This window comes from Diachasmimorpha longicaudata, chromosome 6 (genome assembly GCF_034640455.1).
Source record: "Diachasmimorpha longicaudata isolate KC_UGA_2023 chromosome 6, iyDiaLong2, whole genome shotgun sequence".
In the NCBI taxonomy this organism is placed as follows: domain Eukaryota; kingdom Metazoa; phylum Arthropoda; class Insecta; order Hymenoptera; family Braconidae; genus Diachasmimorpha; species Diachasmimorpha longicaudata.
The window spans coordinates 4004942-4024203 of record NC_087230.1 but is presented as its reverse complement, the minus strand read 5'-3'; the positions used below and the strand labels follow the sequence as shown (position 1 = coordinate 4024203).

The following is a 19262-nucleotide window of genomic DNA, read 5'->3' as shown; positions in this document are numbered from 1 at the left end:
CGAGGTGACATGATGAATACCCCTTTACACGATGACAAAAGTCATTTTAAAATCAGGGGGGGGATCAAAGAGGATAAATTCGTTTTGGGTCAGTCAATTTGCTTCACAAATGCGGGAATTTTTTTAATAACTAGAGACGAACAATGATTTTATGTTGACACAATCATAATTGATACAAACTCGCAGATAATTTTACAACAACGACTTTGGTAACATTTTGGTCTTTGAAGGCACTGGTAAACGCCTTCAGACGTCTTTGGTGGTTCACAAAGATAGAAAAACTGAAATTTGTAACGCTCGTAAAAGTAATGGCTGTACCTGGACAGATTCTTACCTCAGAATGGGATTTTCCCTCGGATCGGGGGGTGGGATGAAAACAAATCGTAAAAACCCAAAAGGGTATACGAACGAAAATTAATTAGAAGATCTACTCCTAAATCTTCCCTTAACTCCATCCCCTCCCTATTTTATTAATTTTTCATTTGTTCAATAAATTAAATATAACTCCACTCCCGCTGTCGCGTCTACACGCATGCGTACTCCTCGCCAGCAATATTTTTTAAATTCATTGATATCATATAAATAATTATTGATATTCTTATAACAATAAACTCCGTATCACCTACAAACACTCGTGAATATATCGACAATATTTATTGTAATGTTCAATAAAAAACCTCTCCTTTTCCTATTAAAGTTTTCAATTGATAAGAAAACAAATATTTACTATCAATTAAAAGGCACCAAGTTACAATGCTCTGCAACGCACCTTCATATGACCTGAATGAAAAAAATAATTAACTGTTAATTATGGGATGTCAATTACTTGGGCCCGCAAATCTGACCTCAAGGGAAACCCAACCAATTTCAATCCCCGACAATCATTATAGAAATCAATAAATCGTATCTACCGAGTGTCTCTATGAGTGAATATTCGCTCCAATCATTGCAGGGGAAAAATGTAATGGCCACTATTTCCTAAATTAATACGCAGATATTTATTTTCTTTGAAATATTTTCTTGATTCGGGGCTTGACTAGATTGATAATTGATAGAAGCGGCACATCAGACAGTCTGCCATTTCATATGTGTTATTTAAAGCCTGCGTGCGCAACTTTTAGGTTAAGTGCAGTCACTTTTGCCAGGCGGTACAAGGTGGTGTGTTACGTCTTTCCATATCGTAAGGTAACCCGCATATCACCAGTGACGTGCGCGTTCTTTGACAAAAGGTAATCGTATGTATGTGACACCTGCGAGTGAAATCGAATAAATTTTGTGATTCACGTCCTCTATCCTACCCTCACTCATCGTGCTCAACATCGTGAAAACAAAAAAAAAGTAGGATTATGAGAGTTGGATTGATGTGGAACGTCGATTATTGAAAGCAGCTTTGCGGGTGAATTTTTATACTTCTTCTTCCGACTAATCAATTTATTTGCCTTTTCCCTGTTATTGTCGACGATAGTGATCATCAAGCTGGTATGCACACAGTTACAGATTGTTTTTTTTTACATTTTCCGTTATTTTTTTTATTTTGTTGAAATGGCAATTCACGTAAGAAAACAGGAACTGGTTCGTTGGAGAACCGTCTTATTTTTCCTGTTGAATTTTCTTGATTTTTTTGGAGATTGTGTAGCACTCTTAGTACTGTCAATTAAGGCGTTTCTTATGGGAGAGATGCAATTAGTCTTCAACTTTCAAATGACTCCTGGTCATGAGGTTTTTTAGGGAGGGCTCATCGGGTGAGTGGATGTGGTTGGGAAGGTAGAGTACGTCCTTTTTATTTGCACTTATTTGTGAAGAACTGTCAAGGGGTGTTAGTCGATCCCTAGTGAGCCCTTGGAGACACTTTGAACGTCTGAATGTCAATTTTTTCCTGCTGAAGACGTACAAGAGTCGATTGGTCAGAACTACTAGCCCACGAATTAATAAAAAATGATTCCTCCCAAATTTTTGATTGATTTTTGATTGACATTGATATTCGATATATTATTCATATGTGCGTATTTATTTATTTATTCAGCTCAGTTCAAATAAATATGTCATCGTAATTATTGACGACTATCTAATTGTTATTGTTTCTACATGAACACTGGGTAATCGTTCACATCACATTCCTTTTTTTATGCTAGTCTAAAAGTTGATATGTGATTTTAGATGGTGTGTGTATGCATAAAGATGATAAATCCCTTATCTTTTTTTGGAATTTTCTCATGAAGTATTAATCGGATCTGTTGAATTTTTCCATAAACATGGCGTTTAGTAAGCTGCATTCATTAATACCAATTAAAAGTCAATCTTTTGTACAGGGTCACAAATATCTATGAGGCTATCTACCTCATATGAACGAACCTTGGTGCCTCACCCTCTTAAAGTTGGCGATTTTCTCTGGCACTGGGGACCTTGAGAAACTGTTTTTCATTTTTTTTTTAATTTTGTTGACAGTCCATTTCCAAAATATTCATTTTCTCTAATAATCCGAGAGTTATCCATTCAATTTCTATTAAATATAGATCTTTTTTTCCTCTTTTTGGGGATTATATTTTGTTTATTTGATTTTTTTTTATTTTTCAATGCACGTAATGCCGATTTTTTCGAAAAAAAAAACTGGCTAATGTGATTCTAATGTTTTTGTTTAATGATTTATGCAATAAAAACATGTATTTTGGGGCCTCATTAAAGACCGGATATCATCTAGTTCTACTATTTGATTTTTTTTCTTTCCGAAATACTGCGAAATTTGGGAAAAATTCGGATTATAATGGCGGTCGCAAAGTTTGTTAAAAAATCGAACTATAAGGTGGGTTATATCATTTGTTGAGTGACAGCACAGGGCTCCATATATTTCACACAAAGCAAATTAAACACGTCGCAACTCAACACAATGCCATCTCCACCCCTAACAATTCAGCACAAAACGAACTCATCACATTGGTAATTCAACACAGCGAAATCTTCGCACAACATGAACCCAACAATTGTTTGACATAATACATAAGCAATGAGTTTATGTGCCTCATAAAAAAATGTATGTAAATTAATGGGTATAAAATTTATAGAGGAAAAGAAAAAGAAAATCTGTAAGTCAATTCTTTGATAGTGGATACTGATTATCATTGAACGTTACAGGCAATTCTGACGACAATTCAATTGATACATTTACATTAATAAATAGAAAACAATAGTGAAAGGCGATATGAAGAAATGAAAGTCATTCGGGAGTAATTTACTAATTTTCATCTTGCCCTTTTTGGACGAAAATTGCATTACTTTCCTCAATTTCCCCTCTAACCTTTGGACCTTGTTAGTTTAATCATGACGTGGAATTTTCCAACTTTGTCCTAAATTTTTAGGCGTGAAGTTAACCTGGCACAACACATCCTGGTGCTCCAGCGGTAGGATATACAATATTCGTCTTTCTAAACACATTATTCACGATTTCACTGCTGCTCAACAGTCTCAAATTGAGATAATTTCTTACAGCTCCATAGGAAATTGCTGCTAGGTAGAAGAGGTGTATCACCCACATTGGTAAATCAGAACAAAGGAAAACTTTCATTAGTACTTCCAGGAACATAGGACTCCATAGAACAATTCCGGCTATCAACGATGTCTTGAGAATGCGTGACTGTTTTCCCATTTCCTCAGTTTGCTGCTTTGCACTCTGGAACGACTCCCCATCCTCAGCCACTGCTTTTTCCCCCTGAACTTCACCTTTGGATGATCCTCCCTCTTCAATATTATCATGTTTTGATGTAAAGCCTTTAAAATTCGATAGACTCTGAGAGCTCGCTGAATGAGGTTCATTTGAAGACCCTGAAGATGACAAAATTCTCTCTGATATGTTCAATTCATCACATACATTGGCCCAGACATAATGGAAACGCATGTGTAATATTGTAGACAATAATATCGGTCCAAAATAAATGAAAATCATCAATAAAAATAGGTGAATTTTCAGAAAATTCGTAGATACGAAACATTGACTTTTTAGACAAGTTGGAGTCATAAATTTCACGGTACTATCTAACATTAGAATTTTCTGATCTATCAGTGTGTTCATGTGCATTCTCCCTCGTTTAGGAAATCGTGGCCGGCTATTGTAGATTTTTTGCACAATACTTTTCAATATATCCTCATCAGTCGTGATGTTACCAGATTTCTTCAATGATAGTTCAGGACTTTCCTCAGTTGTCATGAAAAGTAACGATTCGGTGAAGGCATCAGTCATATACTGAGTGGACACGTTGCTCATCAAATCTTCAAACAGTTTATCATCATTTTTTTCGTTCTGCTTATGTGGGATCTTCATAAAGCTCGTAACATTCAACAATTGCGTAGTGTTATAATGCTCCTCAGATGTATGAAGTTCCATACTGGAAGACTCCAAAGCTGACTCAATGACATCATAAACTTTAGACACAATCTCATCAGATTCTGAGGAATTTGATTGTACTCTGTCCAGCTCAAGGGCATTAATATAATTATTTTGATTTGTTGGTAAATATCCAGTTGAGTTGGAAGATTCGAGACTGTGATCACTAGGAACAAAGTAACAATTGTCAAAAGGAAAATTCGTTGTAAGACTACAGGTCATATCAGCTTCTCGTTCATCTGTCAATATTTTATGATCAGCAAATAGTAATGTGATTGATGATAAAATTGGTATTATCCATTGGCCAGCTACAGTCATGATTGTTATAGTTTTGTTTCTTTTGTTTCTATTAGTCAACAAGTTTTTTTGTCTTTCTTTGGAAACATCCAAATTCATCCAACTTGTGCACTTCTTGTAGAGGGTGTCCACCTCGAAATTGTACTGAATTGACATGGATAAGAGAGAAACAAAAGAGTTTGCAAAAGGTATCAAGAATAACGCATAGTTCAGGAGAATTACTTGGAGATCACAGTCAGCAGTTTCGTATTTTTCATCAATCGTTTCGTCGATTATTTTAAAGAACGTCATGATTCCATTCCCCGAAGGAACCCCAGCACTTTGCGACTTTATCTCTTTGTAATAATTGTAGATGAGTAACAAAACTATTAAAACACAACTCAACATATCTGATATTATTAAGATGTATAATGCTGACGATGTGCATTCCTTGAAGTTCCTTTTCAATAAGGCAATGAAGGAGATTACAGTCGAAAGAATCAATACGGTTGCGGCAATTCCAATCACTATCGAATTCATTCTCCAAATACTAACACTTATTTCTTTATTAGCTGTTTGTAGGAACTTTTATAAGATGTTTAAACTACGATAGTTTTTCCTACAATGACGGTATAATAGTTTCGCAGAATAATATGCTAGTGATGCATAGAAACACCTGTGATTGATAACACAACGTAACTGTACTTGGTGCCTCTATAGGGGTCTGAAAAAATAATCTTATAGAGAAAGGAGTGGTCTGTTATTACATAACTTATTTATTTTAAGAGAATTAAAATTAGGGAAAAAATTCTGCTTTAATTCAGCCAGGAATCGACCCCGGGTCTCTCAGTTTCGCGTCCGGTACTTTCCAAAAATCCAAAAATTCAGGCAAAATTATTTTTTTCTGTTATATAGCATGAGAATTGAGTGTATATTTTTTTCAGTTACAGAAAAAGTAATCCACAATGTTAGTACGACGTCGAACAGATTCGTCAATGACGCAGAGAATATGGGATGCAATAAAAATAACAATAAACCAAAGGAGTTTACCCAGCAATGATCGCATTGTCAGACACTTTGCAAGAGTTTACGGTATGACAGAGCACGCTGCTCAGGAAGAATTGAATAAAGCAGTAGCAGATGGATTAGTATTTTTGAAAAAAGTGCAATCAAAAGGGGGCATCGAGCAGGAGAGCTACCGACTCCCTTTGGAGCCATCTGAGGATGATGGACACGACTGGTACTGTTATGACTGCCATAAGGCAGGTCTAGTCGAAACTTGTAAACAATGTTTTCGAGTTTATCATGCCAATTGTCACGTATCCAGTGATTCTGAAACTAAAATTTGTGCTTTCTGTGAAAAAATTAATAACGATTCATACCCAGATATTGTTGCGCTTAATCATATTCTTGGTTTTACTTGTGGACATCTAAAGGCCAAATTGCCACAAGAAATCACAAATAGAAAAATTGTGGGAGACAATTCGACTGAGGAGGTACCTCCAGGGGGACTTCGTGGACCCACGTGGGTGAGCGAGGGAGAGGATGCTTGGAGACCTGCTATTCTCATTAAAAATCATATGGATTTGACTATTATGGAAGGGAAAACCAAACAGAATGAGTATAAGAGTCTTGCTGAATTCCAAGCTGATGCACACAACATTCTACACAACATCATCATTTATCATGGAAGTAAGTTGGTGATTTTAATGACATTAACGTATTTCAAGCCCAGCGGTGAAAAACAGATGAGCCTTCCTCACGTGTTTGCTATTCTCGCCTGAGGCTCAGATGTCAATTCTGCACGTGGGGAAGGATGATATGTTTTTCACAGCGTGACTTTAGCAAAATTCTTCCAGACAAAGGGTCTGGAACATATGATTTTCGGAGCGCTCAGCACCTAATAGTATATTAGGCGCCGAAAAAAGGCGCCCGAATGGGTGTTTTTTTTCTGGGTTCATAGAACGACCCAGAGGCGAGTGCTATAATGCCATAAGCCTGAACATAAACATGGTGTGCTTAAAATAATTTTATAATAGCACGGCTTTTTAGATTAAACTAGACGGTTACGCCCTTCGGGTGCTCTAGCTAGTTTGCAGGTAATAGAATTAAAATTTATAATTTTTATGGTGTGTAAAAATTGGTGAAATAAAGGTGAAATCACCGTACGACTTTCAGATTAGCATATGATACATGAATTTTTCCATAAAATCCCGAAACTTAATGTTCTTATTGAACGGTCTCATGATGCAATGAAAGATGGTGAAAATTGGCATATTTAGGACCCGAATTAACAATAACTTAATATATGTCCATCGAAATTGGAATACAAACTTTGAAATTTTCATATTTGAAAGCTAAAAATGACATTCTCTATATAACTACAAACATTGAGCAGTTAAACTGTATTTTTTAGATTGTTCGCTGACAATTTATAATATTTTTCTTTACAGAAAGTAGTACCGTCGGTGAAATGGGTGTAACAATGTATCAAGATTGTTGTTACGACTTGAAAGAAATTCGTCGATGTGCCGACTGCTACAGAATATCGAATGAGAAGTCAGAAAAAATGTGGTTCTGTATTCCATGTGATCCGCCACACCAACTAGTGTATGCAAAACAGAAGGGTTACCCCTATTGGCCTGCTAAAGTAATGGAGATAAAACACGACTTGTACGATGTTAGATTCTTTGGCGGGCACCACATGCGGGCGAACATTGAGAAAATCTTCATAAAACCAATCACTGCGAGTATACACAGCCTCCAGGTAAGAGACGAGACAAATGCGAGTATTCGATGCCAGCACAGCATGCACGTGAAAGAAGAAAAACGAAAAATTAATTTTTTAATTGCAGAAGAAATTTGTCTATTTCGGAATCGGATAAAGTAATTAATTTACTCATCTGTTTTGTCGACTATTCTCACCATCTTATGTGTGTGAAAGTGATAAATAAATTTATCTGCAGTAGAGAATAAAGAAAGTTTTCTCACGCAATAACTAAAGTCATGAAAATAACATTCAGGATGCAGTAAAATTATAATTAACTTTGTTTATTTAGCCAAACTAATATTGATAAATTAACAGAAGGATTTTTTAGTCTCATAATTTTGGTGATTCTATTTAACCATCTCAAGTAGTTATTCAATGAATTTCTGCTTTAGTTGCTTAAACTAGGAATAAGAAAAATTTTATCAACAACAACAATGGAATGTTTACCAAACTTCTGTATATTTAAGTTACAAAGAAAATAATCTCTTGCATAGCCATCAGAAAAGGGAAAATGGAAGGAGATGAAGGTATGCAGCACAAGCTCCCGTGGACTTTTGCCTTCTGTTTCAAATTATCACATGTAACTGTAAATAAAAATGACAAATTCTCTAAATTGTTTATCAGTCATTTTTTTCATTTCATAGATAAAACGTTCAGGTGCCTGGAATAAGGCATTTGAGGAACTGAAGCATCACCAAACACTTCTCCAGAAACTGGGAAAAAATCGTTACATTACCTGTGAACTCGAGGATAACGAGGATGGTCCGAAGCCACCAAAGATCAGGAACACCGGAACAAAGGTAGCATCGAATGGCGCTTCATTAAAACAGATTATGAAAGACTTGAGAGTGAAAGTTGAAAGGTTGAATTCCGATGGAAATTTCGACTCACAGACGAGTCAAGAGACGAAGAAAACGCTGAAGAAGGGCAGCAGTAGATCAACCAGTGAGGACAGACAAGTGCCACTTCTACCAGTAGCTGAGGATGAACCACCAAGGGAGATATCCAGTATGTGTCCACTTGGATTGAAGAAGGAAGGATCCCAGGAGGACATGGTTACCTCCAGTTCCCAGGAACCAAGAACAAAATGCGTTCTTGTACAGACAGATTCAAACCAGACTGATGTTGTTCCTGCCAAGGTAATATATATTCTACTTGCAATGCGTCAGCTTTATTTATCCAATTATTCTTCTGAGTAAATGAACGGAAATGGAGTTATTGGGCCAAAATGTACTGTTGCAACATTCGAGTAGTATGTTCTATGCTTCCAGGTGAAGAGAGAACGGAGAACATCTGAACAGCCTACGACAACTGGACTAGATAAATTGCGCAGGGAAATGGAGTTGGATAAATGTCGAGAGCTTGAGAGACTGCAGGCTGAGCATGCTAAAGAATTGAGACAGATGACTGAAAAACATCAGCAAGTTATCTCCGAAATTAAAAAAAAGCAATGGGTATTTTTTTTTTAATGGGCACTATTTAAATATGCAAATTCTTCTAAGTACTTTCCAAACAAAAAATACACTTTTTCTTCTCCTAATTACTCGTTTTCTCACGTACAATCGATCATCGATGTATGAAGAATCCCATGATATTTTTTTTTAATTTTCTCACGCAATTCAGTTGACAAATAACGATAATTAGATTTGAATCGATAGCAAATTCTAAAAAATATCTGAATATTCTTTAGTAGAAACTCTTACCGCATCTGATGAAAAACTCTTCACTTTTTAACAGACAATTCCAACGATTTCCAACCCATTTCTAATGTTTTTAGTGTTACAACTGCGAAACTGAAGCAATTTACCACTGCTGCTGGAACACAGCGTACTGCAGTACTGACTGTCAACAACTTCATTGGCAAAGGGAACACAAGAGGGTATGCAGACGTAAACGCTAGTTAAATGTTTACTCTGCTACCACAGATACCACAATCCAAGGACCAGCATCAAAACCACGCTGTTGGTGACATTTTCAAGTTGTTTGAAAGAGACTTTTAATATTAAAGAATGACGAAACAAGTGAAGACAATTATTAAGGGAATCTAATATATTATTATGAAGATATTAATGAGTGAAAGAAAGCCACGTATCAATTGCGGCAACTATTAACATTCACATGGAAATCTTCGACGATTCTGTGGGAGTGAACGAAATAGCTTTAGCATCTCTTCATTGTCACCCTTGGCTATCTTAATGAAAAAAAAAAACCATATCGATACCTTAATAACAGACAAGAATAAGGTGTAGGCATTTCCCATGTAGATACGTTTCTTTTTGTTGTGAGGGTATCTATATGTATAAATAGTAAGGTTTCCATCTTGGTTAACAAAGAATTCATGGATGGAAAGAATAAAAACAAATTCATATTTCCGAGAATTTTTAAAACCTGTTGAGGAACTATTGCCGATATTTTGTCTTTTGTGATTTTCTGAGAACCAATCAATCAGATTGACGTAAAAAAATCCATAATTTTTAGGTTTTACCGTCTTTTACTGACTCACAAAGTTTCACAGCTGTGCAATTATTTTTGTACATTTTTACTGAAGTTTTACAGATTTTAGAAAAAATTTGGTGAGCACGTAGAAACAATTCTTTCCCGGCGATGAAACCTTATGATTCATTAAATAATGATATGACTCAAAGGTGAAATGTTTGTTCCTGTCAATCGTACAAACTGTTTTGCAGAAAATCTAAAAAAACATGAACGGTGGGGGGATTTCGGCAATAAATGATTAAATGTCGAATGGAAGAATTTTGCAGTGATCGGCCCATCATACTTGATGACCGCTATGACCAGAACCAGACATAGACAGACAAGCATGAACATTATTGCTGTTATGAAAAATTGGTTCAAACAATATTTGCTTGTGATTGGATGCATGTTAATTATTGTGGCGCCATTGAATAGCGATCTTTTTAATTTTCCCCCAACGAATTCCTTAATCAAGGTGGACACGTTATGTTGTACACACCAGGTGTCTCGAAACCCAACGTCCAAACCGAAGCTGTAAGTTGGGAGGTAATTCTGAATGGAAAAGTCCTGTGACACTCGTCGATTCTTAACACCTTCTTCATGTTGTTCGCCCTTAAAGTCGCGTCAGTCAAGCGCGTGAATCTCAATATCTTAAAAGTAAAGGGAATTTCAACGTTTTTATTTTTGCTTAAATCAACCGGTTGATGTTTTTCAATGAACATCAAAGACAGGGTACAACTAGTGTCATTCAATGCACAGAAAAAAAATGAAGTTGAAGTGAAAAATACTATCGTAAGGAGCTTGAAGTTGGCTGCAGCCAAAAGCATTGACCATAATTCAGCAAAAGATACTGAGAAATAAGTGGATTTATTTCTCTCTCAAGGAATTTTTTGACCAGTATCTCCAAATTTAAGGGAGACACAGGATTTTTTTGTAATCGCATTTTGTAATCGCTTCACAACTTTGATTAACTTGTAAAAGGTGCTTCCAATCGTAAGTTTCACACGATTTTCCGTTTGGACTTATCTCCCTGACTACTGTATATATATACACACATATATATGTATATATATACCGAGGATTTTATGTCATTACGTTCGTTCAGGTCTGCCGATTACTGAAAGTAGAAATAATGATTCTTTGTGGAGATTGAGATGACCATTTGCGAAATAATTAAATGAAAATTTATCGAAACGTCTGACATATCTTTTCTGGAGGCAATCAATTTATGTTTGTTAATATTTTTTTTCTGCATTATAACTTCTTGTCTATTTTGTTAATTGATATCGACAGAAATATTGAAACAATTACTATAAGAATTTACACCCATCTTGCAATCATCAAAAAATCTAATGAGTTGTTATAAAAAATTCTGATTAGATGTGCACTCTAAAGCATTTAACTATTCTTAAAATGACGAATATATCTGTTATTTCATTCTGAAAAATGGGAATGAGGGATTTTTAATATTGATGATAGGTATCCCAACTTAATGTAGAAATTGCAATACATCAAACCAAACTATTAGCTGTGTAATTTGTGAAAAATGGAGTCTACATTGAAGTGGGGAAAATAGGGCACGATCTGACATAATGCTCTTGTTGTCTAGAGCCATTGAAATTTTTGAAAAACGCATTTCTCTAATGCAAAAGTTCCTGAACTATGGAGGGACAATTTTGACGATTATCGTTGAAGGGAATACATACAGGATAAACGATGAATGTAAGTTTTTAGGTAACAGTAAGTTGAAGTCAGCCTTCGTAATACTAAGTATTCTCTCTTTTTGTTTATAAATCTAGATAATAAATATCGTTGAGTGTATATCTGTTTTCGTTACAAATTAATAAAAGAAATCCTGGGCAATAAATTATACTGATATTTTATTCGATTTTTTAGTAATTCTCACACTTCTCCATACAACTCGTTCAAAACAGGAACCTTCCACGTTCTCAAAATCTCTAAATGAACACTTCAGTCCAAAATACTCTGCATGTACGTCTGTTTCGTACCAGGATCTACAATTACCGCAGCAAAAACACCCATGAGAATTTTTCTTTTTGCACTCGGCGCTGAAAAATAGTATCGTTCTTTAAAACTCTACTTTTCTCGACTAGACAATATACTATGTGTTTTCCTCATTCAGAAAAAAATGATATACTGGCGATGAACGATTCATAGTGCATAGCGCTGAGCCAATGACGTTTTTCTCATGCCCCTCATGCAAAAACTATTTGTAATTGATATATTTTTAATAACTTATTACACATTTTCTAGTCTATTTTTCAAATACCTTTTTACTCGGTAATGGTTCATAGACTGAAGAGTTATATAAATTTGAATACATTCGAAAATTGGATTCCACGTCAATTGCCTATTGAGAATATAACAAATATATAAAGATAAAAGAATCGTTCGTTGAAGCGTTATTTCTTCGACATGAAAAATATCATCCAAATCACAATTAATGGATTCCCACCATTTCAAAGCGACTGAACAAACAAAAATGCGATTCATCCATTTTAATCTTCGTGAACTAAAACAAATCCATTTCTTCATGTTTCGAGGGCGGCTTCGACATCTTTACTAGCCATTGCTAGTGCTATTTGTCCTTTTTCATGGTTATCAGAAATCTGAATAAAACCCGAGATATCGCATATACCCATCGAATATTTTTCCAATAGTTCAAGTTCGAATTGCTCCAATTTCTCCCCCAAATGTTTCAGAGCACTCAGAATCTCCACTCGTTGACCCTCACTTGATTCTTTACTCAATTTTCCAAGTCTCACGTCTCTGTCTACTTCTAAGAGACGTTCTCGCAACTGCTTTGGCTCCCGCTTTCCAAACATTCTAATAACTGCTGGAGTTTTGAATGCTGCACTTATTGCTGCTTGTGTTGCTAACTGCATTGCACCGAGCTGATCTACTAGAGTCATGTCACCTGAAATCATGCGTTGAAGGCTCTCGTTGAATTCACGTAACTGATCCATTGTTTCCCCTTTCGTTTCTTCGTACTCTGATTCTTCCAAATCTTCTCTGGAAAATTTGAAACCAACTTGATGACTACAAATATTATTGGGAAAACGTTGCTATAAACAACATTCAGGAAAACAATATTTTGCAAGTAGTTAATTTTTTTTGCTTGCTAATGAAAGCTATTTAATCAATCGTTTTGATGATCTTCTAATTTTACCTGAGGATGACATACAATGTTATAAATGATAAAAATCTGATCTTCTTGGGAGATGTGCGTATGTCTGTAGGAATGTACATGTTTTCTCATTTCTTTTTCATTAAATTACAACAAAAACAAGCGACGTGGAATTCCTATTTGGGGGACATCATCGCTTGAGAATCTTTCCCCTCATGTGTTTTTTAGATAATTTCATTTTTACCGATGGAATTGATATAATTTAATTGAATAAACGAAATTAAATAATTGTGAAACTCACTTGCATTCTTCTAAATCTTCTAATTGCTGTACTAATCTGTCCAACTGCTCCTCCAGGTTTTTCTTCAGACTCTCAGTTTCAACCTTCCCCCGGGAACTCATTGTTAACTATTAATTAATAAAATACACAGTTATTCTCGGCTAACAATGCAGATAAAATACTTACTTGCAAGATTTTGGTAGAATAATTTAATTATGAAGGTTTGATGCCAATTAAAAATATGAGAATTTATGGGCAGTAAATGTTTATATTTTTAATATAGATATATATCGACAAAAGTGTGCGGATTATCGGATTTCGTCCCAAAAATAGTTTATTAGTTCCGGCAGATATTACTGGTAGCCGGAAGGTTGCTAGATGAGCCAGGTTAAGCGAGCACCAGGTTGGGTTAGTTACTTCATCAATTAATAAAAAAAAAATATTTGTGTAGTTGTAGTCAAAGAGGATAGACCAAAGTAGAGGCTCAGTTCTGGGGGTTTGACTGACGCCAGTTTCTCCACGTTACCGACACGATTTCACCCCCGAGGAGACGGGGCGCCACGAGTCCTACTGGGGTATCTGCATATCGGCCAAGCGGGGGGGGGGGGCTCCGTTCGTACTTGTTCAACTGTACAAATGATCAACTGTACACAGAATTACAAACGATCTCTATCGATATGGGTTGAACTATTGGAAAATATTAATTTTTTACTATTCTGTCGATCAAACTCATGTTGAATTTTAAAATATTTCATTTGACTATAAATAAGAAACTCATGAAACATTTTGATGAGACATTTCAAGCTCAACGTAGAACAAACAATAGAATTAGTTCAATCGGTGAAAATCAATCACCTGACGGCTATCCACATACGGATAATTACTTTCACTTATGAATATACTCCAGTTGTCAACTAATCGATGATCAAATGATAGATTATGGCTGTGCAATATATGATTATCTCCATGAATTGGTCATGTGCTATTAGTGACCCTATAGAAAACTGCAGATCACCCACAAATAATTACCAAGTAAACAGCTTGATCTTCACTTTTCCAATTTTTTATTTGATTTACAGAACAATCAGTTGCTTCAAGCTATAATTCTCTCTTCGACGTTCAGAAAATATCGCCACGACGTACACGAAACGAGGAATGGACATTGTTCACTGACGTTTGTGCCAGGGAATTCTCAACCGTTAGAAAACAGTTGAAATATGAAAATAAATGAGGGAAACCTGTGATTAATTTTCTACTAATTCACTAATTTCTTCAATTTCCTCTGCAAATTAAATTGAAAAATTAAATGACACAAAATTATGAACTATACAAATAATGCAGAGCAACTAAAGCTCCTCTCTGTATGTCCAGCATTTCATTTACACGAGAATTCCTCGCTAAATTTCATTCTTCCCGTGGCATCAAAATATTTTATCGACAAGATACACAAAATGAGGACTAATCTGAATAAATTCCCAGTCCCGCAGTATACTGATATCAATATACCTACAGGATAAATCAGCACATTGGCCCCAAAGGCTCTATGAAAATTGCTATCCCCCACGAAAAAAATTTCAATTGTCTTTTACATCAGGACCAGTATCCCCCCACATCACTCCAACTCAAATAATATGAAAAATATCATCATATATACAAACTTAGCCTAAATCTGTCCGAAATCACTGTGACTGAGGGAAAAATATTGAATAAGAACTGAAGATACTGGAATTTATAAAAGTGAAAAAACATTTGCAAAAGATTCTCCGATGATTTTTCTAAAATCTACGATACTCTGTTCCAAGCACTTTATGAAAGGCAGCACTTACAAAACCAAAAAATCCCCAGTAACTCCCCACGTCTCCAGTTCCATGTCAATAAAAACAAAAATATTTTTTTCGATAATAAGAAAATTCACTCGAGAATTGTGCACTCGTCGTCGTCCTCACCGCTCTTCCAACTCTCCTTGAATGTCTTATCGCGAGTGTCGTCTTCGATGAGAGCGGTGACTGCGATGACAGTCTCCTTTTTCCTGGATTTCTGTCCCAGGCCTTTATCCAGGCTCTTCTCATCGTCTTCAAGACAATTTTCATCGTCAGGTTCATCACCTCCATGATTTTTTTCCTCAATTATTTTCTTCCCAGACTTCTGCACGTAGTTAGCCACTGACTCCACTGACTCTGTCCCAGGATTAAAACCCTCAAGACTTCCATCAGAAACATCCATGGGTTCATCCCTCTTCCCCTCCGTAGCATCATCCTCCGGGTGATCCCCCATCTCTTCATCACTCAGACCATCTTCCACTGTCGTCACTTCCGGACCAGCCGTCCCACCCTTTTTCCTCTGGATCCCCAACTCCTCCTCAATCATGTCATTCAAACTCTTCTCAGGACTAGCGTTCTCCTTCTCCTCATCATACCCCTCCTCCATCCTCTGCAGAAAGAAAATAAATTGCTCCTCATACTTCCCAAAATGCTGATCTGGAACGACTACTGGCTTGAAAACCTCTACCTCCGAGTCCCCATTGTAATCCGATCTCATGAGCAGTGAGTACCCAATAGTTCTGTCATAATCAACCGTTATTTCATCATAAACCTGAATTCCCTTGTCCTCAGTCTCAGCCCTGGCAGTGCAACCACGATCAATAGTCTCCTTCTCCCTGAACTCCACCACCATATCCGAAAAATCAATAGCATTGTGCTCCTCCACCTCATCGTCATCCCCCTCAGCATCAGACCCCGAGTCCCGCTCACACTCCATCTCCAGTGGAATGATTTTATGACTGGCCTCACCCTTTCTAAGGCGAATTTTTCCAGTCAAGTCCTCCACCGGCTTTCCAGTAATACAAGAAGTCTTCCAGGGTTTGTACTGTCTCACCATGGTATTATTGAATCCAGCTAGTTCAGACACAACCTTGCTGATGTTCCTGTTGATGATTTTGAGTTTTCTTTTAGCCGAATTTATGTCACTCCCCTCGCTCCCTTCGAAACTATTCATCTCCTGCTTCAGTCTCTTCCTCAGTTTTTTCAGAATGTCATCTACAGCTCTCATGGGATTGCTGATTGTCTGATCAAATCGTCTAACAGTCAGTCTGGGATAGGTCACCTCTGGTGCTTCTGATTGTCCAGATGCGCCCTCAGACTCTTCAGATCTCTTCTCCAAGCTTTTGTCAGCTTGGACACCTGTCTCCGTCACTGCTTCCTCCTCTGATTCACTCTCCAGGTCGATGATACTCGGTGGCGCCTTTCCTTTTAGCTTGGGATCGTTTTTATCTATTCTTATCGTTGGATATGTGCGGACACGTGGCCCTTGTCCTCCAGAGGCACCAGGGCCTGATGCTATCAGCACTGGACGTGTCGGAATTGTCACCATTGGGGCGGAAGCCCTGAAACCGGGTAGTCGGGTTATGAGTTGTGGTGTCGCGCCGGGGGGAAGGGAGTCGATTCTTCGGAGAGGACGCATCGGGATCATTCTTCCACCTCGTGTTGCTGGTGATCTCACCACTGGTTGTGGTGTTATTGGCTGAAGGGCTGGCAGACGAGGACCACTAGGGAGAATCACTGACTCGGTGTCACCCTCGACCATCGTCTGCTCGGGGTTCAATAGCCGCGTTATGTCGTCTTCCTCGACTTTTCGAGGGGCTATTGGTATGTATCGACCATTGGGAGTGTCTGTAGAGTCTCGTGAAGTTGCACGACGACATTTCACTGAGCGCTTTCGTGTTCTCGAAGATGGTTGTGAAGTCTTCGATGTCACAGACTCGTCGTCCGAACTTGAGAGGGACGCCCGACGTTTTCGCTTCGCTTTACGACCTGGACAGCATTGAGCATCGTCCAGCTCCATCTTGGAGAGGATTTCCTTTGGCGTCATTACACGGTCTGCTGTCAATATCCTGGAGAATTATGGTGAATTTCGAGTCATTTTTCAGGGGAATGTTGTTTGAAAATTAGGTTCATTGAATTTTCGGCGATATTCAAATTAAGTTTCACATAAATTCATCATTTTTTTACATTCGTTGTTTATTAATAAATAATTGGAAAAAAGCTTTACAGTAAAGTATAAAAGCCATTTTTTTTTAAATCAAAGTACTATTATGGATAAATAATCTTTCTCTTAGAAATTTTAGTTTGCTCACCTTGAGAGGGTCTTAACGTGCTGGAGGAGAGCCCAGCAAACTGCCCTGTGCGAAAAAAGTGGGGCAGGATGGCACACAAAGCACTTCCACTTCTCATCAGCCTCAATCTGCCTCCTCACAACAGCATCAAAATTTATTCTGATGCACTTCTGGCAGAAGGTGTTGCTGCAGTAAGAGCAGCAGTAAAGATTACCACCATTGGCACACCAACGGCAGAACATGTCAGTGGCATCATCACCTGATTATTTTTCATTTAGTAGTTTCATCCTCACAATTTTTTTTGTGTTTGTCAGTTCTTTTTTTTTTCATTCGTCTTTACCTTGCTCAAAGGTCCCATCACCGTAGAACTCACGACAAGCCGCGCACAGGAGTACCTTGAGAACAGGGTGCTCCTGCATGTTGTAGGCCTCAGCAGGTGCTGAACCGATGTGATTGTCGCAGGAGGTGCAATGGAGCTTTCGGAATCGTACTTTAGCAATGTCTACATTTCCCAGAGACTAGTCATTAGTGATATTCGAATATTTCAATTTTTTTTGGCATAAATGATGCAGTGAAATATTTTTTTATAATTCTTTGAGGTTAGAAACTGTCAAAAATTATTTTGCAAATGGGAAAAAAGGTGCTACAGGGACTGTTATAAGAGAATTCATCAAATTGATGGTTAATCCTTGATAAAATATTCATTATTGTCTTTGAAGAACTGATAGATAACAAAATGTAACGATATTTGCCAAGAATTTCTTAGTTTATTAATCTTAAAAGAATCAATGAATGAAAGTTGAGAATGAAAGTTTCTTTGGTTTAACACATTAATAAAGAAAAATTAATATTCAATAGAAAGTGATCATTTCACGAAAGTGTACATTTGTCAAAGACTGAAATTAAATTGAAGAAACTGATTGTTGAAATGTAACTAGAAAAGAGACTAGTTCTATCTCCAGGAATGAAAAAAGGAAACATAAATATTCATAATTATTGACATCATCAAACAAAAAAAAAAAGAATACGGTAACTGATTCGCTTATTCCCTGGCAAATGAAACCCAAAATCCCTCCATTACCGACTCACTCTCAATTTCCCGAAAAAAATCCAACAATTCACGGCATAACCTCCTAAAATCTCACCTTGTCCAAACATAAGCTTTCGAAAATGTTTTTCCTCTGGACCGATGACCTCCGAAGCCTTGAGAGGCTTTGATTCCTTCTTTCCATGTTCCAAACTCACTGAAAAAGTCCAAATAATCGAAACATTGAGGTTAGTTTCAGTGTGGCATAGCAACTCCCGAGCCTAAGCAGCGATAAACCAGAGTATTCAGACCTTGTGGAAGTGGTTCCTCATTGACCTGCACCTCGAGCAAACTTGCGATGTCCATTCCAATGTGATTATTCATCTCAATCGAGGATAAAATACCAAAATCACGCAGTGGGGAGACACGAATCGGTGACAACACTGACAAAAGCCATCACCTCCATTTTATCTTGGGCCCAAGCTAGCCCGGGCCCAGTGTTTCGCCACAGGGTTGCTCACCACGAGACTCAGAACACCGGATTGATAACAACACGCGTACAAATTGGGGAGGAAATGTCGATTTTCTTGATTTGTGACAGATATATGGGGAACGCAGGCTGGGAATAGCGGCTTTCACGAGCCCCGGTAGCTTCCGCGGAGGCATCACGGTCGCCTTTTCCTACGCGTCAAAAAGCGGGAAAATACTGGGCCCAAGATGGCCGACTTCCGGCACAAGCCAATTCTGCTAAATTCTCATAAAAGCCTACATTTTTGCAATAACTTTTCGCCCTCGCCCTC

The 19262-nt window shown here is 37.3% G+C and overlaps 3 protein-coding genes across 9 annotated transcripts; 1 reads left to right on the top strand and 2 right to left on the bottom strand.

Moving 5' to 3' along the window:
- The first annotated feature begins 872 nt into the window (after positions 1–872).
- Positions 873–11784, top strand: LOC135163771 (zinc finger MYND domain-containing protein 11). Of its 7 annotated transcripts, XM_064123557.1 has the most exons (7): positions 1152–1396; positions 5596–6343; positions 7105–7418; positions 8066–8221; positions 8315–8560; positions 8675–8875; positions 9199–11784. In XM_064123557.1, exons 2-7 carry the CDS (start codon positions 5617–5619, stop codon positions 9319–9321), a joined length of 1767 nt encoding a protein of 588 aa, XP_063979627.1. In that variant the 5' UTR covers positions 1152–1396; positions 5596–5616; the 3' UTR covers positions 9322–11784. The 7 variants fall into 7 exon arrangements, with proteins under 7 accessions (XP_063979625.1, XP_063979624.1, XP_063979627.1 ...); XM_064123555.1 differs by lacking the exon at positions 1152–1396 and adding an exon at positions 873–961 and having other exon boundaries at positions 8066–8560; XM_064123554.1 differs by having other exon boundaries at positions 1081–1229; positions 8066–8560.
- On the bottom strand, positions 11760–13832 carry LOC135163774 (protein LZIC-like). Its single transcript, XM_064123560.1, has 3 exons — positions 13511–13832; positions 13346–13452; positions 11760–12929 (listed from the first exon to the last, which is right to left on the bottom strand). Exons 2-3 carry the CDS (start codon positions 13444–13446, stop codon positions 12449–12451), a joined length of 582 nt encoding a protein of 193 aa, XP_063979630.1. The 5' UTR covers positions 13447–13452; positions 13511–13832; the 3' UTR covers positions 11760–12448.
- A 539-nt stretch (positions 13833–14371) lies between these two features.
- LOC135163770 (uncharacterized) lies at positions 14372–18846 on the bottom strand. Its single transcript, XM_064123549.1, has 5 exons — positions 18774–18846; positions 18581–18679; positions 17776–17937; positions 17457–17694; positions 14372–17213 (listed from the first exon to the last, which is right to left on the bottom strand). The coding sequence occupies exons 1-5, from the start codon at positions 18844–18846 to the stop codon at positions 15236–15238; spliced, it is 2550 nt and encodes an 849-aa protein (XP_063979619.1). The 3' UTR covers positions 14372–15235.
- Between the last annotated feature and the right edge of the window lie 416 nt (positions 18847–19262).